At 61.5% G+C, this 14,006-nt stretch overlaps 2 protein-coding genes across 6 annotated transcripts in view; one reads left to right on the forward strand and one right to left on the reverse strand.

Annotated features, from left to right (window-relative positions):
- XPO5 (exportin 5) overlaps positions 1–836 on the reverse strand; it is a 29,228-nt gene extending 28,392 nt beyond the window's left edge. For all 4 annotated transcript variants that reach the window (XM_086461822.1, XM_086461821.1, XM_086461820.1 and 1 more), the window contains exons 1-2: positions 732–836; positions 270–391 (exon numbers count right to left, since the gene is read on the reverse strand). In XM_086461822.1, the coding sequence (XP_086317948.1) occupies positions 270–391; positions 732–836 (227 nt within the window). The remainder of the gene's footprint in view (positions 1–269; positions 392–731) is intronic.
- A 289-nt stretch (positions 837–1,125) lies between these two features.
- On the forward strand, positions 1,126–10,556 carry POLH (DNA polymerase eta). Of its 2 annotated transcripts, none has more exons than XM_086461823.1 (10): positions 1,126–1,262; positions 1,366–1,500; positions 1,593–1,843; positions 2,201–2,370; positions 5,216–5,319; positions 6,324–6,443; positions 7,048–7,171; positions 7,808–7,873; positions 8,564–8,727; positions 9,555–10,556. In XM_086461823.1, exons 1-10 carry the CDS (start codon positions 1,126–1,128, stop codon positions 10,402–10,404), a joined length of 2,121 nt encoding a protein of 706 aa, XP_086317949.1. In that variant the 3' UTR covers positions 10,405–10,556. The 2 variants fall into 2 exon arrangements, with proteins under 2 accessions (XP_086317949.1, XP_086317950.1); XM_086461824.1 differs by having other exon boundaries at positions 1,593–1,813.
- Positions 10,557–14,006: the final 3,450 nt, after the last annotated feature.

A 14,006-nucleotide genomic window follows, 5' to 3' on the forward strand; every position in this document is an offset into this window, starting at 1 on the left:
GCACAGACCTACTGATAACCCCGTCTGCGACTCCAGGAGTCTCAGAATCGTTAAATTCACCCTCCCAACCTGCCCGAAAGCCATTTTCTCCTCTCCTTCTGCTGCAAAGGAGGAAACCAACAGAGCAGGACAGCCACTGTCCCCTGCTGCAGGACAGCCACTGTCCCCTGCTGCAGGACAGCCTCTCTCCGTGCAGCAAGTGCCTCCCTGAAGCGGGAGACGCTGGAAGGGGAGCAGAGCCCCCGCCAGGGGCTGCCGGGCGGCCTTACTTGACCACATGCTCCAGGATCTGCAGGCCGAAGTGCCGGACGATGGCCGTCTGCGTCTTCTCCGCCAGCTTCAGCCCGCAGGGCACGCAGATGGGACACTTCTCCTTGAACTCCTCGCAGAACTGGGAAAGGACCGGGGACGCGCAGTTAGAACCCCAGAGCGGGGCCGGGGTGGCCGGTAACGGCGGGGTTGAGGGAGGGGGGGGGGGGGGCAGCCCCGACCCCTCACGGAGCACACCGTGGGGGGCCGCCCGACACCCCCCAGCGCCGCGCAGGCGCACCCCTTGCCGCCTTCCCCCGCCCGCTGACGGCTCCCAGCGCCACAGGAGCTGCCCGGGGACCTGCCCGACCCCCCCCCCCCCCCCCCGCTCTCTCCCGCCGGGCCCGAGCGGGCCCCGGGGCCGTGCGGACGGGACAGCCGCGTGGCCGCCGCCCGGCGCCTCCCCCGCCCCGGCCGGGTACCTTGAGCGCCTCCAGGCGGTAGCGCTGCGTGGAGGCCGGGTCCATGATGACCGTCACCGCCTTCACCAGCTGCTCGCAGAGGCTGCTCACCTGCTCGGCGGACATGGCGGCGGCGGCGGGCCCGCGCCACCGGCCACCGACGGGCGAGGGGAGGGGGCGGCCGGCACGCGGCGCACGCGCGGCACCGCGGCGCCTCTGCGCATGGGCCCGGGCGGGGAGAGAGGAGGAGCGGGCGGGGAGAGCGCGCATGCGCCGAGGCGAAACCCCGCCCCGCCGGGACTACAACTCCCGGCGTGCCCCGCGCGGAAGGGCGCGCTACGGCGCCCGGGAGGCGGCGCGGTCCGTCAGTCGGGCGGGAGGTGGCGGTGGTGGCGGCGGTGGTACCGGCGGGGCGATGTCGCGGGGTCGGGAGCGCGTGGTGGCCCTGGTGGACATGGACTGCTTCTTCATGCAGGTGGAGCAGCGCCTCGACCCGCGGCTGCGCGGCCGCCCCTGCGCCGTGGTGCAGTACACCGAGTGGCAGGGCGGCGGGTAGGTGCCGCTCGGCGGGACCCGGCCCCTCGCACCCCGCTCCGGACCCCCCGCGCCCGCCCTGCACTGCCCCCCCCCCCCCCCCTCTCCCCGTGTCTTGCAGGGTCATCGCGGTGAGCTACGAGGCGCGGGCCTTCGGCGTGTCCCGCGGGATGTGGGCGACGGAGGCGCGGGCGATGTGCCCGGAGCTGGCGCTGGCGCGGGTGCCGCAGGCGCGGGGCAAGGCCGACCTCACCCGGTGAGCGGGGCCGGGGGGCGGGCTGGGGGGGGCGGCGGCGGGGGTCGCCTTGCGCCGGGACGGCGCCTGAGGCCGTGCCCGCCGCCCGGCAGGTACCGGGAGGCCAGCGCGGAGGTGATGCAGGTGCTGTCGCGCTTCGCCGCCATCGAGCGGGCCAGCATCGACGAGGCGTACCTGGACCTGACCGGCAGCGTGCGGGAGCGGCTGCGGGCCCTGCGGGGCCGCCCCTTGGCCGCCGCGCTGCTGCCCACCACCTTCGTTCAGGGGCTGCCCGACGAAACCCCCGGCCCCGGTCGCCAGCCCGACGGGAAGGGTACGCACCGACCCGGCACCGGGTGGCCCCGCGGGGCTCCGGCGGTTTGCGGGGCGGCTCGCCCGGCTTGGCTTTCAGGGCGGGCAGCGCAGCGAGAAGGGAGCCCAGCGCCGCTCCCCCCCCGGGCCCCCTGCGCTGTCCCCTGCCCGCTGCACCGGCGACGCTGCCTGGACACCAGCGGAGGTGGAGGGTGGGCGGCTTTCTGCCCCCCGGAGCGTGGTGAATGGGGTCTGTGCTTCCCCCAAGGAACGGCTTTTGGGGCGGCCGCTTCCCGTCCCTGCTGGTGGCTCGTGGTTGCAGAAGCTTGTGGCTGGGGGCTGGCGGGTCCTTTTGGTGGGCTCGGCGAGAAATGCCCGCGTTGATTCCCCTCCGTGTCCCCTTCCCCAGAGGAGCTGCGGCAGCGCGGCTTGGACGAGTGGCTGGCGTCGCTGTCGTTCGATAACCCCAACTGCCCTGACCTGCAGCTGACCGTGGGGGCGGTGATTGTGGAAGAAATAAGGGTGGCTGTAGAAGCAGCCACCAGCTTCAGGTGTTCAGCCGGGATTTCGCACAACAAGGTAAGTGTGTGACACCTCAGCCTGATTTCTGCCGAGTAGCAGAGTCGGAACGTGCTCTAGACCCTCTCCTACGCATCCTTCCAAGTCTCCCGTGGGAGATGAGCTGAGTGGGGAATGCAGCCGTGCACGAGCACAACTTCAGGGAAGTTATAGGGCATCTGCGAAGGGGAGGAGGTTTTTTTTTTCCAGAGATGCAGTCTGTGCAATTAGCACTCAGTTAATTTACTGCCTGGACTCCTGGTGTACCCTAATGGGTTATCTCCCTAGGAAGAAAAGGGTTTTAAATGCCCCAGGAGAACTTTCTTCAGGAAAAAAACCCGAGAGCTTAATGCAGGAGACCTCCACCTTGAGTTGTAGGCCACAGTGGCTGTAGCCAAGGAATGGCTTTTACTGACCCAAATTCCCAGCGACTTGGAGGAAGAAGAACACCAGTTTGGGGCACTGGGGTGAGTCGGGCTGCTTGTCCTCTCTCTGGTCAAGCAGCCTTTACCCCGCTGGCCGCGCTTGGGGGGGTGCTCAGCCAGCTCTGAGCCGCCGCAGGAGCACTTGGTGCGTGACAGCAGCTGCAGGGACAAACAGACTCCGATGGGCTGAAGTGCAGGGTGGTCCCCTGGGAGCACCTACCGCTCGTGTCATTCTTTGCAAAACGAGCCTGTCTGTACAGTTATGACTTTAAAAATGCAGGCTCTGAATAAAAAAAAAAAGGATAAAGCCTAAATGGATGCTCTGGAACATAAGGAAGATAAATTTCATCTTGGACTGCTGCAGCAACAACTGGGACTGTTACCGGCCGTACACAGGTGCTGGGGCTAGTTCTGCACCAGCTCACCTTGGAACTAGAGAGACAGTGAGGCAGAAATGAGCTAGCTGGGGAAGATCACTGGTGTAGAAATTCCCAGGGGAAGGGATGTTCAATTTGCCCTTTTGCTATCTTTCATCGGGAATAACGGAGAACATCCTTGCTATCCCTGCCAGTTTCTCCCAGCTTCCATTTTCTATGCCAGCATTCTTTTTTTTTTCCTTTTTAAAAGGGAGTAGGGAGATGATGATGTACTGTGCTGTCTGTCTGTCTGTACCAGCAAGCACAACGCAGAGGTTACCAGAGCCGACGCGGGGCTGTGCGGAACACGCTGCAGGGCGTCCCCAGCCCGCCCGCCTCTGCGGGTACAGACCCTTTTCTGCAGAGCACGAAGCGAGTGTTGGGTGCTCTCAGGAAACCACGCTGCATTTCACCCAGCAGGAAGCCTTCTGTAGCTGCAGCCTCAGAGTCCGTTTGTCCCTGCAGCTGCTGTCACGCACCAAGTGCTCCTGCGGCGGCTCAGAGCTGGCTGAGCACCCCCCCAAGCGCGGCCAGCGGGGTAAAGGCTGCTTGACCAGAGAAAGGACAAGCAGCCCGACTCACCCCAGTGCCCCAAACTGGTGTTCTTCTTCCTCCAAGCCTCATGGCTGAGGCTCTCTGAAGGGCAGCCAGCTGAAGAAAATCTTACTGGTTTCCATAATGGTTTTGTTCAGTGAGTTACGCTCAAATTGGGATGTTTAGAATGGGATCCTGGGGGAATCTGCCTGAAGTCCACAAAGAGCCAGTACTTTTCACGGAAGCCTATAGGGAGGGGACAGCTGTAGGAATTCAGAGCTGCTGAGCACAGGGGGGGCTCAGGGCCTGGGCTGTCCGAGTTCTGGGAGATGAAGTTAGAGCTGAAAACGCTGGGCTTGGAGAAGCCCTGAACCGCCTGACGTCACCAAGCAGGGCACCTCATGCTCCTCGCCGGCTGTTTTGTGGTTTATATCAAAAACCCAACCGGCAGGCGTATGGCGAAGTCCCCGTAGGTCAGGAAGTAGCCTGGAGTTACTGTGGACAAGCAGCAGGATGAGTCAGTAACACGAGTGCTGTTGTGGAAATGGCAAATCCTGGTTCAGCGTGTGCAGGTCAGAGAAGGTGTCAGAAAAAGTAAATTCTTTCTCCCCGTGAAGCCGCAGTGATGGGCTCGCAGCGCTTCACTTGGTGAGCAGTGTGGGTAAACTTGGAAGAGTCTCCAGGGAAAGAAGAATAACAATAATTGGACATCTGTAAAATGCCTGGGTATGAAAAGTTGAAGGCATCTGCCTAGTCTAGAAAAGAGTGAGGATGTAGGTAAGCCTGTAAAACAGGCTGTTAGTAAAGGTCATAGCTCAAGAGGCAGGAAAGAAACTTTGCTTTGTTATAGAATGTGCGGTAAAGCAGTGAAAGAGGAAATTATTAGACTTGTTCAAAAAACCCCCAGACACCCAGCTAAACGTATTTCAAGCTGGTCTGTGTATTGCTGGTCCTGTGGTAGAGTGGGAGGGGAAGCTGTACAGCAGATAGAGCAGAGATAACATCCCTTCCAGGCTGGCAATGCTGTGTCTTGCAGATTGCCTTTTGCAGCGTTGTGCTGCTGCGTGCCTCGCAGAGAGAAGGTTAAAATAGGGACCTTGAGAAAAAGCAGAACAAAGGGAGCAGATGGAGAAGCTAAGACATCGTGAGAGAAATAACCTGGGGAGGGTTATGGGGGAGCTCTGGAAGCTCAAGCAGGCCCCCCGATGGAAAACTGAGCCCACCCGAACAGGTGATAAACCCAGATTCCCTAAGCTGCCCGGAGCAGGAGTCCAGCCCCCTGCAGAGCTCCAAGTCTGGAAGCAGCAGTGCTTTCAGAGCACCCAGCCAGGGCGTGCCGAGTCCCAGGGTGGGTCCTCCCTGGGAGCAAGCCACGGCGCAACCCGCACGTCCTTCCCAGCAAGAATTCCGAAGGCGGCTCTGAGAGGGGATGCAGCACGAGCGCGGAGTTTGTACTGACAGGGTTTCCCCCCCCCCTCTCCTGCGTTACAGACACTGGCCAAACTGGCCTGTGGGCTAAACAAGCCCAACCGCCAGACGGTGGTGTCGTCGCGGTTCGTCCCGCAACTCTTCAGCCAGCTGCCCGTCGGCAACATGTGAGTACGGGGGGGCTGCCGTTGGGGGGCTGGGGCCAAGCTGCTCTGGGGCAAGAGCCTGCCTTCGAAACGCTGGTGCTCCGGGCTCTTGGCAGGAAGAGCGCCCCCCTCGTGGTCATCGTGGTGGGGCTTCTGTGCCGTTACCGCTTGTGCGAGCAGCGCTGAGGTGGCTCGGGGGGGGGGGGAAGCTGTTCCCGGCCACCTCCAACAGAGAAGCAATTTGATGGTAGTTGATGGCAGCCAGCAAAGGCTTTCAGCTCCACAGTGACCGCTCGTCAGTGCCTGTAAGGAATGGAGAGGAAATTCTGGCAGTGACCCCTCAGAGCTGTGAGGGACAGCGCAGGAGGAGCGTGCTGGGGGGCGGCAGCCCTGCCAGAGAAAGGAGCGCGCTGGCAGAGCCCGCTGGCATCCTGTGGGCAGCCTTTCCCGGGGTGCAGCTGCCTTCAGGGTGGCTCCCGGGGTGCGTGGGGCTAAGGAGCAGCTGTGGGCAAGGACGCCATGGCTGTCCCCCAGCGTGAGTGACAGAGCTGTGCTGGTTTGGAGCGTCCCCGCTGCACACAAGTCCTTCTCCTGGGAAGGGTTCCCAGCACCGCTGCTGCAGGGGAACTGGGACCCCCCGGTCCTGCTCTCCAGACCTGCAGCGCTGCTCTCTGCCTTCAGCGTCTCGCTAGGGATGGCGGGGGGCGTGGGGAAGGGTCCTGTCTGGGCAGGAGGAAGCGGGGAGCGTGCGGGGCGTTCTTCAGCGCGTGGTGCGGGATCACATTTTGAAGGTGGAGCTGAGGGAGAAGCACTGAAACGGGGTGAGCCCAGGAGCAGTTCCCACTTGCGCTCCTGTGCGTTCTTCTGCTACGAGCTGTGACGTACCAAGTGTTCCCCTTGCTCTGCTGCTGCCCGACTGCTTCTGGCTGCCCTGATCTAGGGGCAGCTGCTGCAAGACTTGGCATAGTCTCCACATGATTCTTCATTTCTGTTTCTGCCTCTTTTTCTTTCTTTCTCTGCCGTAGCCGTAACCTGGGAGGCAAGCTTGGCACTGCCATCACAGAGATCCTGGGAATAGAGTACATCGGAGAGCTGACACAGTTCAGTGAGACAGAGCTCCAGACTCACTTTGGAGACAAAACTGGGTAACGATAAGCCACTCACCACGACTTGGCTCTTGGCGGGAACTGAAACTTCCTTTCGCTCACGGGTGGTTCTGCTGCGATTAGAAAGGCTGGAAGGTAAAACTTCAGCGATGGCTCTGAGAAGCATTGGTCTGGCAGGCCCACAAACGGGTTTCCAGTCTCGCCTGCTCCCCGGCACGCTCCCCAGGATAATGTTTTGCCTGCCAGCCAGCTCCTCTGCCTTCCTCTGCAGCATCTCGGGATGGGGCCAGGCTGTGGAAAGGCTCCCTGCAGGCTGGGAAGCAGACAGGCTCGACAGTCTCATTACAGAGAAAAATTACAAGGCTGGGCTGGAGCCTGAAACGCCACTTCTGGGCCCAGAGAGCAGCGGCTGGGGTGCCCTGCAGACTGGTGAACTGTTGCCACTTCAGGGGAAGAGGCGGAGGAGCTGCCCTGACAGGCAGCTGCGGCCCGAAGGAAGCCTGCCTGCTCGGCTGCGGCTGCCGCTGCCGCCCTGGGGCTGCGAGGCAGAGGCACAGCTTGCACGGAGCCGAAAGCCCGGCTCTGCAGAAGGCGGACTTGCTCTGTGGCTGCCTTCACCTCGTGCTTCCTCTGTGGCTTTCAGGTCCTGGCTCTATGACTTGTGCAGAGGGATTGAAGATGAGCCTGTCAAAAACCGGTACCTGCCCCAGTCCATTGGCTGCAGCAAGAACTTCCCTGGGAGGACAGCCCTGGCCACGCAGAAGGAGGTAGGAGAAGCCTCTGTCTAGCACCAGGCTCGGCCTTTGCACTGGAGAAGACGAGAACGCTGAAAGCTGAGACTACCTCGCGAAACTGCTGCTTTTCTGTGCCACTGTGCCCTGACACTCAGCCTAGGAGCTCAGTGGGAGGAGGTGGTTTGGGCCCCAGAAATAAGGGAAGTGCCCGTTCGACAGCACTGCTTTGGTGAACTCCTGCCCAAAGAGGTCCAACCTCCTTGTAACTTCCATGAGCAAAACTGGGGGCCTGTGCTGTTCAACAGGTATTCATGGCACCAAGGGTGCTAGAAAGAAGGTAACTAGCAAAGAGGGAGGGAGCTGTTAGCTGAGGTGAGGCTCTCGCAGAGCTGTAGGGAGACGCAAAGAGGGATCCAGGGCCGGGGACCCAGCTGGAGGGAGCTCCAGGGCAGGGGACCCACGTTACTTGGCAAAGTCTAGCAGCAACACTGCAGGACTTGTGGGCTATCTACCATCCCTTGCCTCCAGCACTGAATCCTCTCCAGGGGTACCCGGATACGGGGCCTGGTGACAGTCTGTCCCCGTTCCAGTCCGATCCCCCGGGGTGCAGGGCGGTGCTGTGAGCAGAGGCCCAGCCTGTCCGTTCCCGCTGGGTTTTTTTTTGTCCAGGTGCAACACTGGCTCCTGCAGCTGGCCTTGGAGCTGGAATCCAGACTGATCAAGGACAGGAGCCAGGTAAGGAGGGGGGGCACGGGGACAGCCCTCTCCCTGCTGGCCTTCAGGAAGCCACGCCGCGCGTTTGCACCCTGCGCTGTTTGCAGGAGGCCGAGGGTGGCATGCGGTGGTGGGGGGGATCATCCGCTCGCCCTCGGCTGCGTGCCCGTGCGCCGAGCTGCCCCGAGCTGCCCCGAGCAGAGGGGTGCAGGCACCCCCCCCAGGAAGGACAGTTGTGCCCCAGAACGCTGCAGGGCTGAGGACAGCCCTTGTCCCGTGCTTGAGGATGCAGGGACTGGAAAGCCACTGCCCCTTCCTCCCGCTGCTCCCTTGCAAGCCCTTGGCTGACGCAGCGCTGCCTGCGCTGGGGGCTGAGAGAGCAGCCGCCGCGCTCGGGGCCGGCTGGCAGCCCGCAGGCCGGGGTGAGGCTGCCCTGCTGGCTGCAGCGGGGCGGAGGAAAGCTGCACGGCGGCCTTTGGCGGAAAAGCGAGGACTCGCCGCTTCCCATCCCGTGTGGCCCAGCTGCACAAGCACCTGCTGCCCTGTACCTCATCCCTCGCAGGGCAGGACAAGCTGCCGCCTGTCACGCAGCATCGTCGGGAGGCGGCAGCTGGTCAGCAGAGGGTTCTGGGCAGCGGGACGGTCTCCTCGGCCTTCCCTGCCCTCTCCTGCAGGTGTCGCTTGAAGCACAGCGACCTCTTCTCTTCGCAGAACCAGCGGGTGGCCAAGCAGCTGATGGTGGTCATCCGCATGCAGGGGGACACCCGGGTGTCGCGCTTTTGCGCTCTGTCCCGCTACGACGCCCAGAAGATGTGCAGCGATGCCTTTGCCCTCATCCAAAGCTGCAACGTGGCTGGGGCTCAGCAGGCGGCCTGGTGAGTGAGCGAGGAGGTGGTTCCCGGCCCCGTCAGGGGTGGTTCTGCTGCGGGAGGGGCAGGATGAGCCAGGGACCCGACAGAAAGGAACGGGGGTGTTATGCCGACTGGCCGGACGGGTGATCCCCAGCACAGGCAGAGCAGAGTGCGGCGACACCGGCTTGTTAGGGGGAGGAGAGCTGCGAGAGCCTGGCCTCTTCCCGGCCCCACCTCTGGTGAGGCACCTCTGCGCTTGGAGCTGATGATTGCTGCTGGAGCGAGGCAGTTCTTCTCAGTTCTTGCTCTTCTCCCCGAAGGACAGAGGTGCTTCTTGGGAGGAGGCTTGTTGGGGCAGGAAGGAAAACTGAGGTGCACAGCTCCTGCGTTCACCATTACCTCCTCCCTCCCTCCCTCCCTCCCTCCCGCTCTGCGGTGGAGGCTGGGGCGTAGTGAAGGCACGAAGGTCCTCTCCGCTGGGCTCCCACAAGGCTGCTGCTCCCTTAAGGCCCTCTTGCCTCCCGTGGTTGTCCCGCAGCAGCTCTGGCCTGTGGTGGACTGAAAGTCCAGGCTGGCAGCCGGGTGCCCCTGCTCCACTTTGGGAAATGCTTTTCTGGGAAAAGGTTTTTTCTGCTCCGCCCAGCGCAGCCTGCTACGTCTGTGAGACTGCTCTGGAGGTAGCAATGCTCCCGTTTTGGCAGAGGAAACATCTCTCCCAGCCCTTGCCAGGTACCCGGAGTGCAGTTGCCCTGTCCCCTGCCTGTGAACATTTTATGTTGCTTAAAGTCTTACCTCCAGACTTCTTGCTGCCCAGGCTGGTGTCTGAGCTGACGTTGGTCTGTCCTTTGCAGGTCTCCACCTCTCATATCAGTGCTTCTCTCGGCCAACAAGTTCTCAGAGCCTGCCACGCTCCTCTCTGCGGGCATCGCCACCTTCCTGACGAGCGATACCCAGCCTGATGGCACTGCCACCACCAGCCAAAACACCCCATCTTCTGGGAGGCCCAGGGTCAAGTTCTTCAGGAGCCCAAGCAAAGAGCTCAGGCAGAAGCCAGCTCATGCCATCGAGTCCTTCTTCCAAAAGGCGGCAGAGAGGCAGCAGTCACAGGTGGCAGCAGCAACTGGCCAGCCCGCTGCAGAGCCGCCTGTGCCCAGCTCCCCGGAGCACCGCGAGGAAGGTGGCGGTGGACTTGCCTCTCCGCAGCGTCACCTGGAGTCCCCCGTGAAGCGCAGTCCCAGGGACGGGAGCCCAACTTCTCCTTACAAGAGGCTTCCTGGTGAGAAGGCGCTGTCTGACGCCACGCAGCCACCCTCGACTCCACCCAGCGCCAGGACCCTTCCGAAATTCAAGCCAGCGACGGAGGGAAACGAGCAGAACTTGCCACCCTCTCCCGAGCTCGCCCCGCTCCCTCCTGCCTCGCCAGGGGACCAGCAGCACTGCGAGAAGTGCGGCCAGCTCGTGCTGGTGTGGGAGTTCCCTGAGCACATGGACTACCACTTCGCTCTGGAGCTGCAGAGCTCCTTCCTGGAGCCCAGCGCTCCCACGGCTCCAGCAGCAGCTCCCAGCCCAAAGGCTGCAACTTCCAGGTCTCCTTCCAGGGCAAAGAACAAGCCCAAGACTCCAGCAGGATCTAGTGCAAAACGACCCAGAGAAGGGGTGACAAGAACTTTAGATTTTTTCTTTAAGCGCTTACCTCCGTAACTCCCAGCCACCCTGGGAGTTTTTTAGATAATCAGTGTTTTTAAGGACTCAGTGTTTTTTAAAGACTCAGTGTTTTTAAATACAGTTCAAAATTTTTATCCACCCTGTCAGGTTTTAATGCAGAAAAGTCTAATAAATTATCTCGACCCCAGTCTAAGAGGAACTGGAACTCGTGAGTTGCGGATGACGCTGGACAGGCGCAGTTCAGCTGGTGGCAGCTGGCTTGCCTCTGCCTGCCTGGTGCCACCAGAAGCTGCGTTGTACTCCCACCTACGCCTCCCACCACGGGCATTTCTGTAGCATCACTGCTCAGTAATTCTGTTCCTACAGCAAAAGCAGGCACTGCAAGCACAGCAGTTTATCCCAGGGCATCTCCAGCCCGGCCTAGGCTTGAATCCCCATCCAGTCACTGCGTATGAACCCTTTACTGGAGGTGGTGCTCCTCTGGCTGCAGTTGCAGGCCTTGCCCTGCTATAAGTTATACAACTTGTATATAGTAGCTTAGCCCTGTGCTTGCTCCTCTGCTTTCCACCTGGAAGACACTGGGTTTTATTCCCTTCTCCTCAGGATTTTTTGGTGCAGACGGTTTGGCAATTCCCTCTGTGTCGCAGTCCAGTGTGTGGTGCTTCTCACCAGCTCCAGAGTGCCCAAGACCGTCTGCTATTGTCAAGGGAGGTCTGAGGAAGCTGGGGCTGCACGGGTGTACTTTTTGTTGGGCTTTTTGAACCCTCAGCACCATGTCCTGATACCTGCTGTTGCCACATAAACACCCTGCTGCTTGAGCCCTCACAGAATGGATGGGAAACATGCCAGAGGCACCCAGTGCTCTGAAAGCTTTCCTCCATCACAGCATGTATAACCCCATTTTTCCTCCTTCCCAGGCCTGATGACAGGTATCTGTTTGATCGTGCTCTGCCCAAGGGCTTGGTCAGCTCTCGGGGCCACAGTTCACATCTGCCCCAGCCCTCCACAACTGACAACTGAGCCCACAAAGCAGATACCGTGGAGGGGACAAGCGGGCACTGAGAGGGCAAGACCAGCTCCAGGGTGAGAGATGGGCCTGCCCTCAGCTCCACACCGCACCACTAACTGCCTGGAGCCCACCCCTTCTGCCAAAAGTGCTGCTGCCAATAACGTGAGCTCGGCTCTTGGGGCAGGGGGCGGAACGTGCCACGTCGAGGCAGCACTGGGTAGGGTTTGGAAAGACACTTTGCAGAGAGTTTCATCAGCTGCAGGCTTCCCCGCCCTGAGCGGGGGGAGAGCCTTTCAGGCAGCAGCTGATGATGCAAAGTGCAGCTGGGGTTGCATGTGCTCTTTCCCTTTCTTTTCTCAACTGCACTCTCCTACTTGCAGCTGTCGAGCTGCTCTCCTTCCAGCAGCCAGCCGGTGCTGGGAAGCTGCTCCACTGCTGTCACTGGGGGTCTAACGCTTCACAACACAGTTGTGAGACTTCAGGAAGCACAAGAAGCTCACGCTGGTGCGTGCAGCTCTGCTGGTAATGAGCAGAGGAAGGAATTGGAGAGTCACTCCCATTAATGACAGCCCTCACCGTGCAAAGTGACAAGTTTCCCAAAGTCCTGCCATAAAGAGGAATGGCAACCCGCCCAGCAGGGTTGCCTCACGCTCCCGTGACAGCAGCACGTCTCATTTCCTAAGTGTCTGGCAGGACCGGACTCTGCAGATGCCACTACCTGACACAAAAACAAGTTGAGAACAGGCAAATCCCTCCGGTGACACAAGTCACCTCTGCAGGGAAGCGCTTCTGCTCCGCTTGAGCCAAGGGAACAACCTGCTCTCACGGAGAGCAGGCAGCCACAAACCCCTTGAGAAGGTCGAAGCTATTTTTAAAAAACAAACCCCAGGTTAGATGGGTGCCCCAGAAAGCATCCCTTTAATTAGGCTCCAGGGGAATTTGTGGCTGCGAGGAAGCCACTCGCCACAGCCTGGTCCGCCCACAACAGCCCGAAGTGCTGTGCTCAGGGTGACGTGGCTGCCTGTCACCCCGGGCTGCACACCCAGGCTGGCTCAGATAAGCCGGGAGGCAGAGCAGGGCTGCCAACGCAGCACGCCCGCGTTCCTTCCCCACCACAGGGCGGTATGTACAGGGCTGGGCGCAGGGAGCTCGGGAAGGGGTGAAGGGCAGCCGTGGCCAACCGCCACCCAGCTCCAAGGGCAGCAGGGCGAGAGCCCAGCTCTGCCCTCGCTCCTTGTACAACTCGGCCGGCAAGCTCAATAAAACGTCTTTATTCTGTACAGTTACAGAGAGATGCTCGGGGAACAGGGACAAGCCCCAGCATTAGAAAAATCCAAGACAACAAACCAGCAGTGATGAAGAGCATGGCACCAAGAACAGTCATGTCACAGACAGCGGGGACGAGGCGAGACCAGCCGTCAGCTCCTTCAGGGAAGGCGACGGCACAGCGCGCCCACTTTGGGGCGGAAAACACCAGGGCTGCTGCAAACAGCTGGAGCCCCCCCCCCCCCCCCAGGCAGCTTGTTTGGTGACCTGCTAGCACCAAAGGGAAGAGCCCGCTGGCAGGTGGGTCTGCCCCTGCAGGCGTGGGTGAAACACCACGCCACCCTAACACCCAGACCGCTGCCAGGATGGGAAGAAAGAGGGATCCTGCTTGAGCAGGGACCCGGAGCCAGCACTTGCTGCCTGACTGCTGGGCTGATGGGGAAGAAGCCGATTTTCAGTTGGGTCACTGCTCCCCCCAAGGGGCAGGTCACGCCTGTCACGACAGAGCTGCCTCCGATTCCCGTCACCGCCACCCCACCGTTTCACCGGCTTCTCCCCGCCTCAGCGTGCCCTTCGCGGGGGGCACCCGCCGCCCGCCCCCCCTGCTCGAGGCCCGCCCGGCGGGGAGCGCTGCTGCCCAGCACCCGCAGCCAGCAGCCCAGAGGCAGAACTCGCCCTCAGGATGGCGGAAGGGCCGTTGGGGTGGCCAAGCGCTACCCCAGGCCCTCGCTCGTCTCTTTGGCCGGGGCTGGCAGGCCACCACGCCGCGCGACAGGGCTGGCTGAGGGCCCGTTGCTCGCAGCTGACCCGTTTGGTCTAACAGTCAACAACCACCCCAAAAGCCTATGTACAGCTGTACGGCCCCTGCGACAGGCGGCCTGGAGCGACAGTCACACAGCGGGGAGCCGCACAACGGCAAGCGGGAGACAAACGCGCTCCACTGTGCACAGAGTCCTTGCTGGCCAGGCCAGCTCTCCTCTGACGACAAACCCCAGCGGCCAGGGAAAGAAAAGAAGTCTCTCTCTCTCTCTCTCTCTCTCGGAGAAACACAAATAAAATCAGTGCCACTGCCAAACCACATCTAAACAATGAAAGCCACCCGGGTCTGTGTTCGTAACACGGCCTGTCCTTCTCACCCGGTAAGGCAAGCACGTGAGGAGCAAGCTGGGCTGGGCCCTGGAACGGCCACACCAGGAAGCCCGCTGCAAACCACTGCTGCTGGTGACACGCGGGTGACACCTGCGGCCGAACATCCGTGGAAGCCACCCGCACGTGCCAGCCCAGGCCCAGGCCCCGCTCCGCTCCCCACAACGGCCTCCTGCGAGCGCAGGCTCGGCCTTCACAGCGGGAGGCTGCGCCGCCG

This window comes from Leptosomus discolor, chromosome 2, assembly GCF_034619465.1.
Source record: "Leptosomus discolor isolate bLepDis1 chromosome 2, bLepDis1.hap2, whole genome shotgun sequence".
NCBI lineage: Eukaryota > Metazoa > Chordata > Aves > Leptosomiformes > Leptosomidae > Leptosomus > Leptosomus discolor.